At 43.7% G+C, this 19,618-nt stretch overlaps 2 protein-coding genes across 5 annotated transcripts in view; one reads left to right on the top strand and one right to left on the bottom strand.

Moving 5' to 3' along the window:
• Window positions 1–1,980: 1,980 nt before the first annotated feature.
• On the bottom strand, window positions 1,981–18,300 carry INTS14 (integrator complex subunit 14). 4 transcript variants are annotated; one of them, XM_083184330.1, is made up of 12 exons: window positions 18,163–18,296; window positions 17,549–17,809; window positions 15,678–15,785; window positions 13,436–13,591; window positions 11,956–12,074; window positions 11,619–11,761; window positions 10,574–10,666; window positions 10,349–10,493; window positions 10,111–10,244; window positions 8,613–8,731; window positions 5,500–5,565; window positions 1,981–5,136 (listed from the first exon to the last, which is right to left on the bottom strand). In XM_083184330.1, exons 2-12 carry the CDS (start codon window positions 17,768–17,770, stop codon window positions 4,885–4,887), a joined length of 1,557 nt encoding a protein of 518 aa, XP_083040456.1. In that variant the 5' UTR covers window positions 17,771–17,809; window positions 18,163–18,296; the 3' UTR covers window positions 1,981–4,884. The 4 variants fall into 4 exon arrangements, with proteins under 4 accessions (XP_083040456.1, XP_083040458.1, XP_083040459.1 ...); XM_083184332.1 differs by having other exon boundaries at window positions 18,146–18,277; XM_083184333.1 differs by having other exon boundaries at window positions 18,178–18,263.
• The window catches only part of SLC24A1 (solute carrier family 24 member 1), a 67,092-nt gene continuing 65,687 nt past the window's right edge, over window positions 18,214–19,618 (top strand). The window contains exon 1 of the mRNA XM_083184327.1: window positions 18,214–18,398. The gene's annotated coding sequence lies outside the window, so the exon portion shown is untranslated. The remainder of the gene's footprint in view (window positions 18,399–19,618) is intronic.

Raw genomic sequence — 19,618 nt, forward strand, 5'->3', positions numbered from 1 at the left:
TCTCCTCCAGGTCCAGGGCTATATAGCAGATGATGGCCTCTATGGCCTAGGTGCTGGATAGGATTAATGAGGCATCGTTATTGAGCTGTCCTTACATTCGTCAGTGCTCTATGGGGTTTTAGTTTTCACAGAAATCGGATACAGCTCTCTTGGAGGTGGTAGAGGTTGATAGGGTCTCAGTTCATGAGGAGCAGCTACAAGGATGGGAGATTCCACCAGCTAAGAAGGGGTGGAGGAATTGTGCTTTGCAATACATCAGGTGTTGCATTTCCATGAGTTTGAGGTCATTGTTTTTAGTCCTTACGTGTCTTCCCAGCTTATATTTCATTAAACTTTGCTTGTCCGCTGTCATTCTTACAGGATGGCTTGGACAATAGGCAGACACTTTCCTCTCCAATTGTTTTGCCTGCTCCATAATTTTTTCCGCATACAGTATATTGGCCACCATTCCAGGAGGGCAGACCTTGCTCCGGGATGTTTCCATGCACAATTGCCCTTTGTTTCCTGATAACTCAACTTTTTTTTTTTTTTTGGGGGGGGGGGGGGGGGGGGGGGGAGGGAAGGCGCCTCTTGGGCAGCATGACAGTGCCTCTCTGGAGCAGTCATGCAAAAATAGCCATCTGATCTTCAGTGTATACTTTCAATAGTTAAACAGTGAGGTGCTAGATTTGGGCAAAAAGTTGAGCACAGTTATAGCTTAGTACACACCCTCCCTTAAGAAGCAGCTTTTGAACATCCACATGGTTATCCAGTCTCCCAGATTGGATGACAGAGAAAAACAGATTTTTGTTACTCAACGTTATATCCGTTTCTTTTAATCCATCCGGGGGACACTAAATTCCCTCTCTTTCTGTGTTTCAGGAGATTGAGGACAGACTGTCTTACTGATGCTCAGTGCATTATTTCTATCTCCTACTGTATGGGCTTCCCAACTCAAAACTGACGTTTTTAGCACTATGGGATGTAGATGGGGCCACATGGACAGTGTATGAAATTAGCATTAATGCCTCAAATGGGTTTGATTCCCACCATGGCCCTAACTGTCTGGAGATTGTATATTCTCCCCATGCTTGCGTGAGTTTCCTCCGGGTACTCCCGTTTCCTCCCACAATCCAAACATATACTGGTAGGTTAATTGACTCCCATTAAAAATTAACCCTAGAATGAATCTATGTGCACGTACATGTGGTAGGGAATATACATTGTAAGCTCCACTGGGGCAGGGACTGATGTGAATGTTCAAATATTCTCTGTACAGCTCTGTGGAATATGTGTGTGCTATATGAATAACTGGTAATAAATAAACAGGAGGAGGTAGCTCACAATCCACTTCTACATCCCACATATGTGTCCAACATATGGATTAAGATAGCGGTTCTCAAACTGTGGGTCCGGACTCCAAAATGGGTTCCGACCATCTCAGCATGGGCTTTGGCGATGGCAGGAAGTCTGATTGATAACTCCTCTGATCTCTCTGCCAGTGATCCAAGGAGTCTGAAAAATCATCTTTGAATTGTCTGTTACTTCAGACTCCTCTCCTCACTGGCAATCTGAGGTGTAATCAAGCGTTCTGCCTGTCATCCTCTGCCTCCTTGCCATCACCAAATCGATCTTAAACAAATGCATAAATATATATTTAAAAAAAAAACACATGCAGGAAAAGGTCTCCCCAAAAGGAGCTCATCCCTGCAGTTGTGTAAGAAATGAAGTGATCGCATTAGCAGTTACAGTACATCACTTCTGTTTTGTGCCTCTGCAATTCTGCCTTGTACTGTATGTGTGGCCTGCTGACCACATGTGCATTCAGAGGTAACTTGCTAGGATCCTATAATAATTTTTATTGTACGGCGGAGGTCTCCCAGAGCAAAGTAGTTTGAGAACCCCTGGATTAAGAGAAATATATTTAAAAGTGAGTAAAAAACATCCAATTTACCTACAAATACTTCAATCAGAGAACATATCATAAGGAGTTACACAATGTTTGTTACAAAACAGGAAGAGGAACTGTATATGCAATTATTCTAATGGTGCCCACACATGGTAAGATGTGTGCTAGGTGCGATTGTAAGCTTGCAGCAGGGCTCTCTAACCTCCAAGTCTGTCTGTTGTTACCCAGTTTATTTTATCACTGTCTACCATTGTAAAGCGCAACGGAATCTGCTGCGCTATATAAGAAACTGTAAATAAATACATTTTAACTTTATACACTGTGCTATTTGAATTACACAAGGGACCTTATTCTGGTCTGTTCGCAGCCAGCGTTCATTCGCACGGGGACCGATGTATTTCTGCGTATGTGCATACACCGAGTGCGCGTTGCCATGGCGAACAGACTGTTCACTTGGTACACACAGCCAAGGCTGCAGCCTGGGGGCATGGGACGGCAGTGGATAGTCACGTCCATGGGAACACCCATAGTTTCATGGTCATTCCAATGTAAACGTTGGGTGTTTCCATGGTGATGAGGATGTAAGGTCGGTGCCGGGCAGCTGACATCACCGGATGTCAACTACCCACCCACTTCCTCCCGAGGGTGCATGCAAATCTAAGTGACCTGAGAGTCAATTAGATATGCATGCACGTTCCGCATCATTCGATGGTCTGCGACCATTGAATGATGTGTGTGTTCACCCACAGGCTGCAAACATCCATTTGCAGGCCCTGCGTGCGAACACTCGCTGCGAGGGAGGGTGAGGGAGGGTGAGGGCGGGTGTACCACCATTCGCAGGGCGGGTTCTGGTTGACTCACAATGGTGCGAATTTGCATCCAAGCAAATCAACCACAATAACCCCAAAGATTGAACTACATAAGATTTGGACTAGACTACAATATGTAACGTACATATCGCATGTGATTCCCTACACAGGGTGCGATTGGAACTAGCCCCAATGCGCTGCAGTACAAACATACCTGCCTGCACATACTATTTGCCTTGCGATATGGACTACACAGGTGCATGCATCACAAAGCAAAATAAACACGGTACGATTCGAACCAAATAGTTAAAATCACATGTGAGAATCGCACCTTAATGATGATGACAGAGGTAAACATTTGCAATTCACAAACTAGCTGTAACATATCCAATTTTCTTTTGCACAAAATTTTGTTATCAAGTTTATTATGTGAAAATTGAAGTTTAAAAAAAAAAAAAAAAAAATCCATAGAAGAAGAGTATTATAAAAAGGACATTGTACTGATGATCATATATACAAGTAGGCATACTTGTAATAAAAAAGTAAAACAGCTGATGGATTTTACTATGAAAAAGATCTGCTTGCATGATATAAAATGAAATCTAGAAATGTTATTTTTAAAACTTCTCAGCAGTTTTTTAATTGAATGTGTAATTAGACATTGCCCCATCTACCACTACAATGTGAAGACTTATATATGGTTTGTTACAAAATCTTGTGCTGTTTAAGAACACCATGCCCTTTCCCTGCTTATAGACGTATGTGCCTCAATGCTTGCTTAGGTAACTAGCTAATTATGTAATCAGTGACTGAGTTATCAGTGCTGAAATAGACCTATATGCTAAGCAATTCTGTAGTCTTTCATAACATGCATCTTCCTCTCCACTATACAAAACCAGGAAGTACAGTAATTGCATGTCCACAGCAGTATTTCACTACGTTTGTCACCCACTAGTATGCTTAAAGTTGGCATTTGTTCAATTGCAGAGTGCTCACAATGTTGTGAAATGTAGTATTTGGATCACTTATAAAAGGGGTACTACTCAGGGAAAATGGTTAACAGACACATCATCATTAATCTTTGCTGAAGTCAAGTCATACCTCCCAACTTTATGAAGTCAAGCGCCGGGCCCACTGTGCGCATCTGAAATTTGGGGGTGTGGCCAGTGAATAGTGCCACTCCCGTGAGGCCACGCCCAATTTAGCCACTGTGGGGGCATTGCCAGCATTGTGTGAGCTGCTGCACATGCCCCCAGCATCTTGGTCTGCGTGAAGAGACACTGTGCACAGATCAGCAGCAGGTAGTGGGGACTCCTAAATGCCCTGCGGTACACGGCTGGCCATGGGCGGGATGCTGGGACCGATCCCCCCCAAAAGACAAAACAGGATAATCCCACAAAGGCAGTCAAGCCAATCCTTGTCACATAAGGTGACATATTTTTTGCCAAAAAGGCATCTTAGTCGCAAAAAAATGTAACTAGCACACACAAAGACTGTGCGGATAGGGCACTTGTATATCGATGTGTGACAGAGTCCCTTAATCTGTATACGAAGCTTTACAATGTAACCGTTGCAGCCCGTTCTTTCCAATGCAAGTTCTCTTCTGCTCCATATAAAGACTCAGTCACACTCACAATATACAAGTGTCATATCAAATGAATCAATAGAGTCTCCTTATGCCTCCTAGCTGCCCAACATTAGCAGAGCTGCACTCATCCCATGCTGCATGGTGTACTGAGGCTGGATGCATGAGGACGCGTCTGTGTGACCCAGTGAATGGATTCCGCCATTAACCAGACAGCACTCAAACTTGGTACAAAGTCTGCTTTGTACCAGAGTCTTGCAATAGCAAAGTTACGGGGAAAGTGATCAGAAGTAATATCGTCTATATCTCACACGGTTTACACGTCATACAGTATGCACATTTCTACTTGAATTTCCAAATAACGTATGATTATGTAAACTTTCGGTATCAGTAGATCTCTTCTGTACTCCTTAACCCATTTCATGGTCCATTAAAATGGGCTGGTAAACCTTAGCAAAATGTCTGGTAGAATTATTATGTTACAAAGTTTGGGAAGCCTGGAGTTCTGACGTCCATGGCTGTAGCTGGTAAAAATAAGGATTCAAGGATCACGCTTGTCACGTGGTGCGAAGTCTCCCAAGAGGTTGCCCAAAGAGATGCCATCACATCCTGTCAGAACCACGGCCAGAGAAGTCAGTCTGCAGAGGCATAATGTTCTGCTCATATGCAGCATGCTCAGAACTCCCATTACTGGCGAGCTTCAGCTGAGCGGCTGCATGCGAGAGCTGGAAGGCAGCTTCCGGGTGTGCAGTGTCTGGCAGTAGAGTACATTCCCTTTCCAACATATCAGATACTCCCTTTAGTAAGTCCAGGAACCCGAATGCAAGGGCCGCCTTTCTAAGACGGTTCAATTCCTGGGGGAGATAAAACAATAGAGCAATGTCACCTATCTCACGTGCCAGACAAGACTTTTAGCAGAGCATAGAACAGTTCTAATGTCAAAGAGCAGCATTTCATTACCATGTAGCAGGAAAACCAATACGTTACATTTGTAATAAGCAACCTATACAGTAGTTTAAATACTATAGGAGGAACAACAAGTCCCAGAACAGAAAGGAATATTAATGACAACTCGCATTAGGGGTCTACAGGGTGGTTGGAAAAAGAGTTAATTCTCTTCAGTTTGTTGGCTGCCGTTGGGTTCCCCTTTTGACAATGTTGTCAACAGTGTTACACGAATGACCATGGAAACAGAAATATTGTCCGTTGTGTCTTACTTTGTAGAAGGTCTGAGTTTTCTCTGGGAGTTTCCTAGAATTCCTTAATATCTTCTGCACATCCGTCTATGTCAGAAGAAAGCAAACACATAGATTTATGAATTTAATTCCCTAGAAAGGTGCATTTCATTTATCCAAGCATTGGGAGGAACTTCATATAACACAGCTCCTTAAACTACATGTAAATCAGGATACATTTCAGACGAAATGTACCTAGTGCCATATCAGCCAATGCCAAGAATGATGATGGGGAAGGGGAGCGGTTGATCATGTTGCATTCCGCAGCATGGCTCTTGCTAGCAAAATCCTCCATCATCCTGCATGTATAGAAGATGGAGGGCATCGCTAAGGACTTGCGGGAACATTCTTTGTTAATAGTGCAGACATACTAGACAATATGCAAAAATATATTGTTAACAATTGTTATATCATGTACGCACTTGCCTCCTTTCTCCTCATCATACACACAGGGATATATATATATATATATATATATCCCTGTACCAATCCTTAGGGTATTTTTTTTTTTTTTAAATTCAGTATTTTTTATTGGTTTTGCACAAAAAGACAAAAACAAACCTGAAACATGACAATCTAACAAGTAGTCGCGGCAATGTGAAGGAGGTGTACAGCAAGAAAGCATCACAGTACATTTTGATCATATAGTAAGCAAGTATCTATTGCAGGATATAGGGAATAATTCCTACGTAAGTTTTAATGACAGGAATACCCGAAGGCGCCATTCGGGTAGGTGTCTAATATAAACAGCAGGAACATATATATGACAGGCTTGCAATAGATGAAATGTATAATCCCATCCAATGCACACCACCAATAGGATACACACTTGCTGGAGACATTACATTATATAGACATTGACGTGACAAACTAAAGAATAGAAATCAAACAAACCCCCTCTGCTATACCCCAAAACAAACCATCCCACAAATTACCCAAATCAACCCTCCACATAACCCCCCACCCTGTATAACCTAACCCCAATCTAGGAAATACTTGGATCCCGGAACTAACCCTTCTCCCCCTAAACTACACTATCTATCTATAGCTAACTCCCCCCCCTTTGATTACAGGATATATATATCAAGGATATATCGGGGGTAGTGGCCTCAGACCTAATAATTAAACAGGTCAAAATGTGATTTCCTGATCATCTCAATCAATGACAGTGCACACGTCCTGCAGAATACGTATTGCATAGTTGGACAGTGTACATTAAAAGTGCCCATGTCAGTGATATAAATAGGATGCATATATTCACAATAATGATAGAGAGAAAAACTAGTACTGTTAAAGGAGAATAAGTATAAGCGATGAAAGATACATCTCACAGAGCAATACTATTTAAATCATCAATCAGGCCAGTCCTCAAGTCCATATAACAAAGAATAAGTATCAATGCAGGGAGCACTAGTGAAATCAGAAAAACAACAGACATGGGCATGTAGCAATACAAAAATATGAGCATTTAAAATCCAGGATCTTATCTCAGGTATTATTAACAAAGAAGGGAGCTGCAGGGAAGAAACCACACATCCAATGTTCACAGGAACATTGTAACGAGTATCCTCAAGTACGGGTGAGCCCTTTGCCATATGCGTATACAGGTCAGAATCTAGCGAAGATATACATAGGGGTTCCATGGCACTGGGAATAAAGTGAACATCCTCAGCAGGTGAAACATATCGGTCGGGAACAGTAGTAAAGTAGGAGATATCCTTTTGTATCGCATCTAACTGGAAAAGGAGCCTGTCTGAGGAAGCATAAATCGCATTCAGGAGCATTTTTACAGGGGATTCCATCCTCACGTATGGGAGACACAGACAGTCAGAGTGTTGGTAATAAAGTGACCCCAAAATATGATGGCGGTGGCTAGCACACCGCCAGCTGTGAGCTTACACCTCAGCCCAGTGTTAAAGGAGCAGAAAGGATAATAGTTGCACAGTCCACGTTTACAAACACAGGATATATCAGTGTAGAATACAATCCTTTGGAAGAAAGGTCCCAAGCGCCCCAGAGAGCACCACTGCAGTAATCAGCAACAAGTAATGATGGACCCTTCTGAGCAGGATACAGTATATGCCTCCCATGCGGATAGCCAGGCGACGCTATGCCAATAAGCACTGCTTAAGGAAAAAGTGCTTCAGAGCTCACTGTGAGGCCTATCCGGCTCAGCACCATACAGAACGGGGATGAAAGGCAGGCCACCCAGTCACCCAAGGACCTCTATCAATGTCCCGGAAGGCACTTCTTACTGTTCCATAGGTGCAGGGAGGACATCCACTCACCGGGAAGGTAACAAGCAGAATGTTAAACAGGCGTTTAAAGACGCCACAGCCCGGCAGCCCCGTGGCCAAGATGGCGCCAACTCCCCCTGCGCGGCCCGCGGCAGCGCTAACCCGACTGGAGCGCTTGCCGCTCACTCCGCTCAACTTACAGGAAGCGGTCGGCGCCTGTCATTCCCGACCGCCGTGACAGCCGGAGAGGCAGCGCCGGAGTGGAGCCTCGGCAGCACCGACGGAGGTCAGTGTTGTCCGGCAGAGATGTAGGCCCCGATCCCCGCCTCCCCCAATCCAACAGCCAGGAGGTCGCAATAATCCACCAGCGGGGGTACAGAATAGCAGGCAGTGTCTCTCCCACTCGTTGTAGTGAAAAGGGTCCACTTCGGCAGCAGATCAGGATATTTTAACAGGAGATATGTGAGGAGCTTAAGAGATCTGCTGCCTACTCCATGAACGTCCAGGCCACGTCCCCAATCCTTAGGGTATTTTACTCTAAATTGTGGTTGGATGAGTTTATTTTTCTCTTATGCTTCAAACTTATTTTTTTTATTTATAATAAACACACTACTGGGTCTGTATATTCTACTGCAGCGGTGTCCTCAAGATCTACCAACAGTACATGTGTCTCGGCAACCTGTGAATCTATAGTAGTAATGAATGCAGCAGGTGTGAAATGTGACAGTTCGTAATGACTACAGCTGTGCACCAGCTAGGTGATATGGAAAACGTGGACCATTGGTAGATCTCAGGGACCGGTTTGGACACCACAGTTCTACTGGGTTGCTGATTGGCAACATGACTTGCAAGAGTTACCTGCAGCCCGCTTGTTTTAATCCATACGGTCACGTTCTGTGCATAGCTTCTCTTGGACTTGGGCTGCAATGGGAATGGGCTCTTATTATCTTCTTCCCCATATGGATTCTCCTTGGCATCTAGAGAAAAATACATTAAGTATATAAGAGTCATGGTTAGCCTATTGCAGATTTCATAAACAAAATAGTAAAACTGTCTAACGTGTGCAATAAGATGTATGAAACACCGTAATAATGGGATGTATTTTAGGGTTCTACTTAGGACATCCCTAGTCTTAGTAACCTGCTACCTGTATTTGTAGTCAAACACACATCTAAATACTGTATATAAACTGTACATTTACAATAGGCACATCTGTTACTGTCATTCTAAGTCATAACAGCTCTTACAAATACTTTTTCATACACCTTTATCGCAATCTATTATTCCTAGATGCTTTGTTTAGGAGATATAGATATATATTATATAAATATATGTAATTCAACAATATGAAGGCATTTAGAAGACTGTATGACCATGGTGAAAAAAAAAACTTCACTCTATTTTATTTGCAAGTCAACGTTTGGTGGACCACATACACTTCCTCAGTACTATCAAATAACCATCACACAATGTGCACATTGTATACCATACATAAACAGTCTATTACTTACCCTGTCCCCTCCTACTGTACCCTAGTGTGCAGCATGCGTGTAGTCCAGCCGTCCAGGGACCCCCCCCCCTCAACTTCCGGTCAGGTGACCCGGAAGTTGGGGGGAGTCCCTTGACGGCTGGATAAATGCTGGTAGTGACACAAGAACTTTCCCCCCTTTTGGTCTGGCCTAACCTTTGGATTTACTGGTTATTACACACAGCCATATTGGACAGCACTTATTTGCCCCCAATTGAACTGACCCATACAAGTACTGTATGTATTACACAAAAAAAACCATAACTTAGATTTTCAATTAAACAAACATTGACCTATAGCCGATGCAGAAATGCCCCAATATTTGTTGGCCCAAAGCACATTTAAATTGCTCAATTGCCTAAGGGCCAGATTCTCTAAGCTTCAAGTGATAAACTGCCAGCCAATCAGCATCTACCTGCCATGTCACAGACTGTGTTTGAAAAATGTCAGACAGGAGCTGATTGGCTGGCTGTTTATCACTCTCCTTTTTTTTACTTTTGAAGCTTAGAGAATCTGGCCCTAATCATGTTTAAATTGCCTCTACCAGTATGTATGTTCGGCTTGCATAATCCTCGTCATACAGTATTTCAAACATAGATGTATGGTAGGTCCTTATACAAAATACAGGACAACAACGCAATCTCAAACTATCAAACATGTAGAAAAATATATCAACCTAGGGAGAAGATCAGTGTATTTATCCTGCACAAACACATTATGGGAAGCCTGTCTCTTCAGTCGGCATATAAAGCATGGAGGGCGGACGACTCTGCGTAATGAAGGTCTAGCCAAAGACAGTCATTGTTTTCTTTTTGGCCCAAAGTATACCTGATATGGGCCCGAGCTGAGAGGTTTTCCCCAGCCATGGTAATGGCTCAATACCAGGTTCATACAAAGACATCATCAAATTAGATTTTTTCTTGCTGTCAGCTTGGGAATAGAGCATGCCGTGCCAGTCTGGCCTAGAGAGAAAATGGAAGAAATAGGCATGTATGAGGGGCCTGGAAAACAATCACTCACCTATAATGTACAACATGCGGGTATAATGGCAAAATGATTGACTTACCCCAGCTGTACCAAGGCCACCATACCCTCCACCTTCAAGCTACCATGGAGCAGGACACAGAAATTGGGTATCTTTCCTGCAATCTGACTGGCAGAATTCTCATCCTCTATGTCATCAGTGAGCCCAGCCCCAATATCATCTCCCTCTGTAAAAGCAGGGGACCATTAGTGGTCATTATATCAGACACACAGCTCTGGCTTACACACCCCAGCCTCCCTTGCTCACCTTTGTTTAAAGCGATGGGTAGAACCAAATGACGGGACAGCACCGGAGGACTGGAGATATCAGCAATGTCAATAAACCCCACGACTTCCAGTTCTGAAAGACACAGTTTGCATATTATGCTGACATGGATTCGCGCTTCTAACAATGCCATCTAAATAAATTGCGGCCTTCAGTCTTGTTAATCAGAACAATAACCTCAATGTCATTTCAGTATATCATTCAAAGTGACTGGTTCAGCAGTGTGTAAGGATCCAATGCCTTCCATTAAAGAGCGATACATGTGTACCACTCAGTACAATATCACGGAGGGGGGGCGACGGCACTCAGAAAAAAAGGCAGACAATCGGTATTTAAACCAACGTTTCAAAACCCGTAGGTTTTTTTATCAAGGTGCAGCGAGAACACGTTCGGGTTCGAGTAGAAAAACTACGGGTTTTGAAACGTTGGTTTAAATACCGCCTGTCTGCCTTTTTTTCTGAGTGCCGCCCCCCCCCCCCCCCTGTATTTGGCCTGACTACTGTACTTTGTTTTGGCTACGAGTGCCACACCGTCGCATATCTATATATACACACATTGCCCGAAACATGTTGGAGCAATAAATTTCCACTGAAGCTTTTTCACTAAATCCGAGAGTGCCGCCTGATCATTTGATCCCCTGCATTGGGACCCACGGGTCCACACTGGAAGGCACCGGGTCAGCAGACACCTGGACCTGCTTCTGGGAGTGCCGGCCAAACACACAAGTATATATATATATATATATATATATATATATATATATATATATATATATATATATATATATATATATATATACACATACACACACAGGATTTCTAGAATGTTCTTTTTCTATGGTTAGCACAGTCCTGACCGTGGTTCAGCTATTACCTAATGAACATATATTATGTCATTTATAGACATTTGCAGTATCTTCAACAAGTGACAGAGGATTATGGTTTTATACAGCAACATCAAACATACTCCATGTAAAAATGTATTATAATACTACTAGTTCCCAGTGTCCCCACGTTAAGCCGGTTACCTGTGCTAATGAATTTTGGAATCGGGTCAATCTCTTCGTCTACGACAAACGGTTCAGGCCTGGGGAACACCTGGACATCGGAGGAGAGGTTCCCACACTTGAGCACGGCGTGGAACGGCGTATAGGCCACATCAATGAGTTTTCTGCACCATATGGAAATGCCGTTAAGCTGATTGAGCCCAAAAACAATTTATAAAGCGGAATTTCTAAAGCTGTAAATCCAGTGGCAGCCACATGATCTGATCATAATCCTCTGATATAAATAAGCTCTTGCAAGCCTGGCCATCTCCAACAATAAATAAACATATTAGCTTCTTCCAGAGCCAGGCATGCTTACCCAAACATAGACTGGACGTTCTTCAGACACAATGGCCCATCAATTGTAAAGATTTGGCCTTCCCCGTTATTCAGGTCAATGAGCCTTTCCAGAGAGTCCAAGGAATCAGAGTTCTGCAGCTGAAAGCATAGAACAGGTAATCGGATTAAAGTTGCACAAAATGTATTTCATTCAAAATAAAAAAATAAATTGGGAGTGCCCTGTGTTGAAGCCGCTATGGGAAACAGTGTTTACCATGGTCAGCAGTGTGGTGTGAGTACATATTCAGGCAAACCCTTGAAACGGCCCTATTTCCTCTATATGGAGGCCCCATGACCTCATGTCTTTGGCCATATCCTGATCGCTGCTAAGGCATCGATCGCCCAACCATGGAGAACAGCGGCAATTCCTAACATTGATGTTATTAGGGATAAGGTCCAGAACCATTATAAATATGAGACAGCAGATGTTAAATCCTCCTCTTCTGCAAATTCTCCCCACATGCAGTGTTTGGTATGTAATACCTACAGAAGAGTTGGTCATGCTACCATTTATAGCCACACCTTGAAAAAGCCTTCTTTATAGGCGAAACGCGTTGTTGGAGGAGAGGGAACCCACAGCCCCATACCACCTACTACAAATATTTTGGAGATACACCTTTGAGACCGAACCAGCCTACCTGGAACTACCTTATTACCTTTCCCTAAGTTTTGGAGGATTGGTCCCAGTCCAGTCAAACGGACTTCCTACCATCTGGCCGGGGTACGTTACCCCACAAATATAACGCCACCACTATCAGGAATAGGACCCCCCACTAAACGGAAATACACAAAGGACATCTCGGAAGGCATCCTCAGGAACGGATCTCACCCCTTTCTCCATAAAATACAGTACCTTATGGACTGACCCACTTATTTCTCCATTCCCTCCAAGAAGCTTCCAATTCACCCATTGCCATTCATTGTGGTTATCTTTGCTTACCTAATTTTTATTGCTTTTTAAAAATCTTGTTCATTGTAATTTGTAATTATTTGAATACCATTGGCACCCACTTATTATATTAACTTAACTGTACCATATATATTAAATTAGTAGCGCAGTGTACACCTCCCATCCAACTGAGGTTAATCTTCTAAACTCCCCACAATCAGAATAACTTCCATTACTGTATAGATTTGATATTGAAATCCTTCCTCACTGACTTGGAATGTGATATGCAATGTAGAATTTTTGTAAATCTATAGCTTATTGATTGTTATGTATGTACTGGACAATTGTTTCCTGGCTTTCCCCTTCTTTTTTGTTCTGTATCCCCCCAAAATGTTATTTTCATTATATATCATTTTGAAAAATCTTAATAAAAATTATGGTTAAAAATAAAAATCATGGTCAAACACAATTCATAAATAAAGTAATTAAGATGAAAAAAAAAAACAATCCTTGTTGTAGTTCCCTAGTAGAGTTTTTCAGTTTATCGCATAGGTACTGTGGTGGTTCTCACCTCTTCTAGATTCGCCATACACATTATGTAGAGTTTGGAGGGGAAAGGGAATGGCAGAGGAAACCGGTTGCTATCACTCCGCTGGTTCATTGTTGACAGAGAGTGGTGCAGGGAACCCTTTCCAATGCCCAGGCATCCATCCGTAACCAGCACAACCTGATCAAAGAAACACTGGACAATGAGTACTGTACAGTAGTAGGATTATATATCTGGGCTACATCCTGGAAAACTTAGAGGGTTCCTCCAGAATCACCCCCGGCAACGGGAGCTATAAATGTGTGGTGGTGTAACGCGCATGCCCAACTCCCTATGAACTCCAGTGAATCGACAGTTAACGCAATCACTTATAACACATCACAGGACGGGTTGCTTATGGGGCACCTATCCCTGCATTTGTTTCTAACGGGCAATCTCTATAATGTAATGAAACATCAAATCACCAGTGGAATAGTCTTAGTGGCAGTCTGGCACAATATACACACTTAAAGTCTGTGAGGAAGAAGCCCCACCTGAGCAATATTGTGTTGGCGGTAATGCAGATGCCATAAAATGGCCAACTACACCTGCCAGGACACTGCCATCACACCCAGGATGTGTGAACTCCCAGGCTACACAGGACACCAACAAAAAACCATTCAAGCCAAACACTGAGGTGTACCAAATTCCAAATCCCGGGAGGTTATAGAAATCAAAGAGGCTGGGTGTAAGCTGGCAGTAGTCCCCCCCAATGATTGTAAAGATATACCCTCGCTGTGCTCACCACACTTTAGGCAAGGTTACTATTCCCGGTACTGATTGGATGGAAAATCAAGCAAAAGTTGAAGACTATGTCAAAACCCACATAAAGCTTATGTTAACCATACGTGTATCCACCACTGTCATGTCAACGTTTTATCGGATTACCTTTTAAGCCTGTTACCATATTGGCAGACTAACAGTGGCATTATGTTGGCTCTGCATGGCAGAACCTCTTTTGTGGAGGTCTGTTATAATCTGGGGTACCCCAGCAAAAAAGGGATTTTTTTTGTTGTTGCTATAAATAAAATGCTGTAAATTAGGCCAGCATGTAAAAAAAATTCCCAAAGGCAATGGGAATAAAGAAATGTGTGGGATATTCTGTAGCATGGCACCCCAATTACTGCATAACATTTGCAACAGTTTCCAGTGTCTGAAACAACGGAAATAGCCACATTTGAATACAGCAATGTCTACACAGAGTGGAGGTTGCCAACACATCAGCTGAACAATTAATTCAGAGACTGCAGAAATATAGACCTCTTAGGAGTTAGCGCCTACTGGATATGGTCATTGGGTCACCAGCAAGTAGGTAAACAAGCATTAGGTCAACACCATTAGGTCGACAAGCAGGAAGGTCGACATGACCATGGGTTAGGTCAGGGGTAGCCAACTCCAGTCCTCGCAGGTGCACAGGTGCACGCATTACTGACTGACACATTTTAAAAGATCCACAGGTGGAGCTAATTACTTCACTTGTGATTCTGTTGGGAGACATGGAAAACTTTAACTGTTGGTAGCTCTCAAGGACTGGAGTTGGCTACCCCTGGGTTAGGTCGACAGGGTCATTAGGTCGACAGGGTTTCTTTTAACTGTTTTCTGAGCAGACATGTGCCGACAGGCGGTATTTCATGCCCTACCATCCACTACGGATTGGTGGGAGAATAATATAGTGACCGGAGCAAGCCATGCAAAGTTACCCGGTGCTACATTTTAATGTTTATGTTGACTGTGTCAACCTAACCATGTCGACCTACTTGCTGGTGACCTATCGATCCATACCCCTGCATAGATCTACTATAATAAGGGCTTAACCCTCAAAAACTGGGATCGCGCCCATGGGAACACCCAGAGTTTCATGGTTGATCCCCTGAAAATGCTGGGCGTTCCCATGTAAATGCGCCCATGACGCAGGTGCGGGCAGCTGACGTCAGCTGCCTGCAGACCTAAAACAGCCCAGGGTGTCAGGTCTGTGAGCGCTTGCTAAATAAATTGTTGATCGGCAACTATGATTTTGTCCCTGCACGCAAGCCCGTGAATGGATGTATATGCAAAACATCCTTTTGCATGCATGGCGGGATATTCAGCGTGCAAGAGACAGCCGGTAGTGCGGGCAGCAGGCACCGTTTAATCCACACACAAAGCTGTGAAATTCACAGCTTTGCATGTGGACCAGCATTAGGGCCTATGTCACTTCTCAGGCTGGTACCAGACTAGCCATATTTACCTGGCAAGGAACAGAGGCTCCCCATTCCTGTTGGACCACACTGGCCACTCCTTGAAGCGCTGACTCTAAAAAGGTTTTGTCATAATCATCCATGTTACTTAGAGCTTCCTGAGAGACAAAAGGACAAGAAGGAGTTTAATAAATGTACTGTAACAAAAGAAAGGCTTAGATACTTGTATGCAGAAAACAACAATTACTTTAATCAACATTTGATGCCAATTCAATATATACAGTTCCACCAGGTTACGCCCCACATACTGTATCTCTCATCATTTAATCTGTCCTCAGAAGAGGTTACAGTATCAGCTGCATTTAAAAAAGCCAGGCCCGTCCATCCCAGTCGGTGTAGATGCCACGGCATCGATTTACATTGTCCAGAGAGCTCGGGGGATGTCCAGCACCTCTGTAGAAGCTGCCCATGTCCCCCAACATTGACGGCGATGGGCAGGCCTGACCACATTAGGGACGTCGGTAGGCCTGGCAACGTGCTCCAGGAGGGACGGAATTTGGAACGCACACCCTAATTAAACATGCAGGAGCTATCATTCTGAGACTAGCATTTCTGCAAAGTAGTTAAAACAGTGCTGATGCACACTCCACAATATTAAGCTCCGTTATCTAATATTTAACAATAATTGAGGTTCTTAGTATATTTATTGGCCAAGAAATATTTGCCCACCAACCAGAATCTACTGTAAGTGACCTTGGCTCCCTGGTGGATCACTAATACTAAGTCTGAATCCGAGGCGCGGGACCCAAAAAATGCCACGAAAGCCAGTCACACCAGGCAGCACACTTGTGAAAAATGAAAGTTAGTGAGTTAATAAAAATTAAGCAAAAGCTAAGGGGTATAAGTGCTACTACATAAGAATACCTCCCAACATTTGGAGACACTGGGGCGGGACAGGGGGTGTGCCTATCCGAAAGGGTGTGGCCTATACTTGAGGCCACGCCCCCGTTTCCCGCCACAGTGGGGGGCATGCCCAGCAGCCCTGTGAGCTGCTGGCCAGCCCCCAGCCCCTCTGCCTGCAAGAATAGACACAGTGCATGCACAGACGATGGGGGAAACTGGGAACTCCCAACTCCCCCCCCCCCCCCCGGTGCCACTATATATGTATATTTAAAAAAAAACATAAAAAAAAACTTGCTCTGAAACCATTTATCTTTTTCAGATTTACCCCCTGAAACATTGGGATTTATTTATGTTGTGTACACACGGTCGATTAAGCTTGCTATTCGATCCCGAAGCAAACAGATCGCATCGGGATCGAATTGCAAGGAAAGCCACCCGGCATGCATCAATTTGGACGATATAGTGCAGATCTGCACTATATAGTCATTACAGCCCTGTCTATCTTGGTTTCGATTTGTGCTGCCACAGGAGCGCGCATCGGGATCACAAGGTAAAAAAACCTGTGTGATCTGCATGCGATCCCGATGCGATTTTGACTATATAGTCATAATCTCATGCCAATTGTACCCGTGTGTACACAAGTATACATGCACTGTGTCAAAACATATACTGTACACATAACGAAACAAATATAAAAGAAGTCTTCTACTTAAATAAAGGTTCTTGTTTAGTTTCACGGCGGCAGCATGGCCGCCCGCTACTTCCGGGTTTGGCGCTCGGAAAACTATCTAAAATAAAGTCCATGCCAGCGTGAATTGGTTCATACCCCCACTATCCACGTTGGCAAGGAGTTGATTTTAGATAGCGTGGAGAGCCAACGAGCCCCTAGCGTGGGCGAGCGAAGCGAGCCCCGCAAGGGGACACAGACGCTGCCGCCGTGAAATTAAACAAGTACCGAAATAAATATTCAGTAAATGGTGTCCGCACACCACAGCCCCCGTCCTGCCCTATCTTGTACCTGAAGAGTGTTGTAATCCCTGGTGAAAGGCACCATTAATTCCCACAAAGATGAGAAAACCACCAAAGCAGTGAACTCCAGCTTGTAGTTGGTAGCCATATGTTCAAAAAGCATAGTAAGGCCATGCGCTGCCAGGTGCTTGCGCTGAAACTCCTCTGTCCCCTCTACAGTGACCGGCCTCGTCATAGACAGGGACACATCCATAACCACCACCGTGGGCATTGTGACAGATGTGGCAACCAAACAAAGTAGGCAGGAAACCTGCAACATACATTATAACATTTCAATAAGACGCATCATTTACAGTTACAATAATAAACTTTAAAAAACAAAAACAGGTTTAATGAATTCAGTAGTGCAAAAAGCATTCCACAGACTCATAAATAAGTAAATGTTATATTACATTATCACATATGCATGGCTGACTCTGCTCTATGCATGCAACTGTATAGGGGATTTTCATACACACACACACACACACACACACATTAAATATATAAACAAGAGGCAGCCTGTGGGACTATGAATCCCAGCACACCCTGCCAGCCTCTGGATAGTGGGGTCACAATGGAACTTGTAGATGGTGAATAAGCCTGCCTGATAGACACAATTACCCCGCACCGTCTCACTTATCACTCCCTCTCCCGTGTCATTTTAAAGGTGGCCCAGCCGGCAGTCAGCATCATTGGAGGACTCGGAGCCTACTCTTGTCAGGTGATGTGCATCGGCAAATACATCCCCGCGAAACAGGCACGGCAGTACAAGGTTCCGCAGCATGTAGGGACTGGGAGCAGGCAGACTCTGCTGGCCGTCTATAGCCCAGACCCGTCCCGCACACACAGTATGGCTGGTACAACGATCTCCTGACTGCACTTTGAGAGTTGCATTAATAAGAACATATCCAAGTATAATAGGAATAGTTGGTTGCATTATGTGAAGGCTATTTTTTGCAGGTGGGAGAATCAGATTGCCTTCTGTGTTATAGATTACTAGCCATACCCAGCATGTTTATCACTTGGTTGAAATGTGTCTTTTTTTTTTCTTTTCTTTTTTTTTTTTTTAAATGTACAGCGTACCTCCCAACAAGGCCCATTCTAGGTGGGAAAAAATGTTTTTTTTTTTTTTTTTTTTTTTTAAATGTACAGCATACCTCCCAACAAGGCCCATTGGAGGTGCACTAATCGCCCACTGCTCCTTGGCTGGTCATAAACACGATCAAGCCAGATAGGGGTCTTATTGGGTATTAAACTGACCAAAACAGATCCACAATCGCAGAACAAGTCAGTGCTGCACGAAATGCCCAAACGCCCACTGCTCCTCGGCTGCACATCGTAAACACAATCAAGCCAGATAGGGGTCTTATTGGGTCCTAAACTGACACATACGATTAGAAAATAAGCCCCCTGTTTCCATAATGAACAGGTAGACATCTCCAACCCAGGGGTATAAGTTGTCCTAGAGAGGTGGGGGAACTCTTTTCCCACTGCCCCCTCCCCTCCCCCCATTAAGGCAGGGTTTTTGGTACCCTCACGCAAATGCAAACTACAGTATAATGCTTTTCTGCTAAAATTACTGTGCCATTGCAGAGCAGAACTCGTTCCTTCTCACCATTAGAGGTGGTGGAACTCAGTTCCACCCCGTTCTCCCCCACTAAGCTTAACCCCTGTGTGGCTTAGCAAAGTCATCCAGCTACCTCGGTTCAACCTTTTGCCCTAAAAACAATATTTTGAGGTGTTCAGAAAAGACTGGAAATTAATGATATTGAAGTTAACAATAGCTAAAAAATATAGATACAAAACACAAAAATGGTGGTGTTTCGGAACAGATCCAGATCCAAAATGCTGCCTGAGATACAGACCCAAAACGTGTTTCGCGAACTATGAAAAGTGCCCGGTGCACACCCCTATATTAATCCCCCCCTGCAGTTACCCATTGACCAAGTTTATACTGCCTTTACTTTATGTTTTTTTTTTCCATCAATAGATTTTTATTGGTACAAAAAGTTATATGGGGTACAAAAAGAAGAAGGTGTGGTTAGAGGGTAAAGGGAGGGGAAGGGGCTGGACAACA

The sequence above is a fragment of the Crinia signifera genome, chromosome 4 (genome assembly GCF_055691185.1).
Source record: "Crinia signifera chromosome 4, ASM5569118v1, whole genome shotgun sequence".
NCBI classification, from domain to species: domain Eukaryota; kingdom Metazoa; phylum Chordata; class Amphibia; order Anura; family Myobatrachidae; genus Crinia; species Crinia signifera.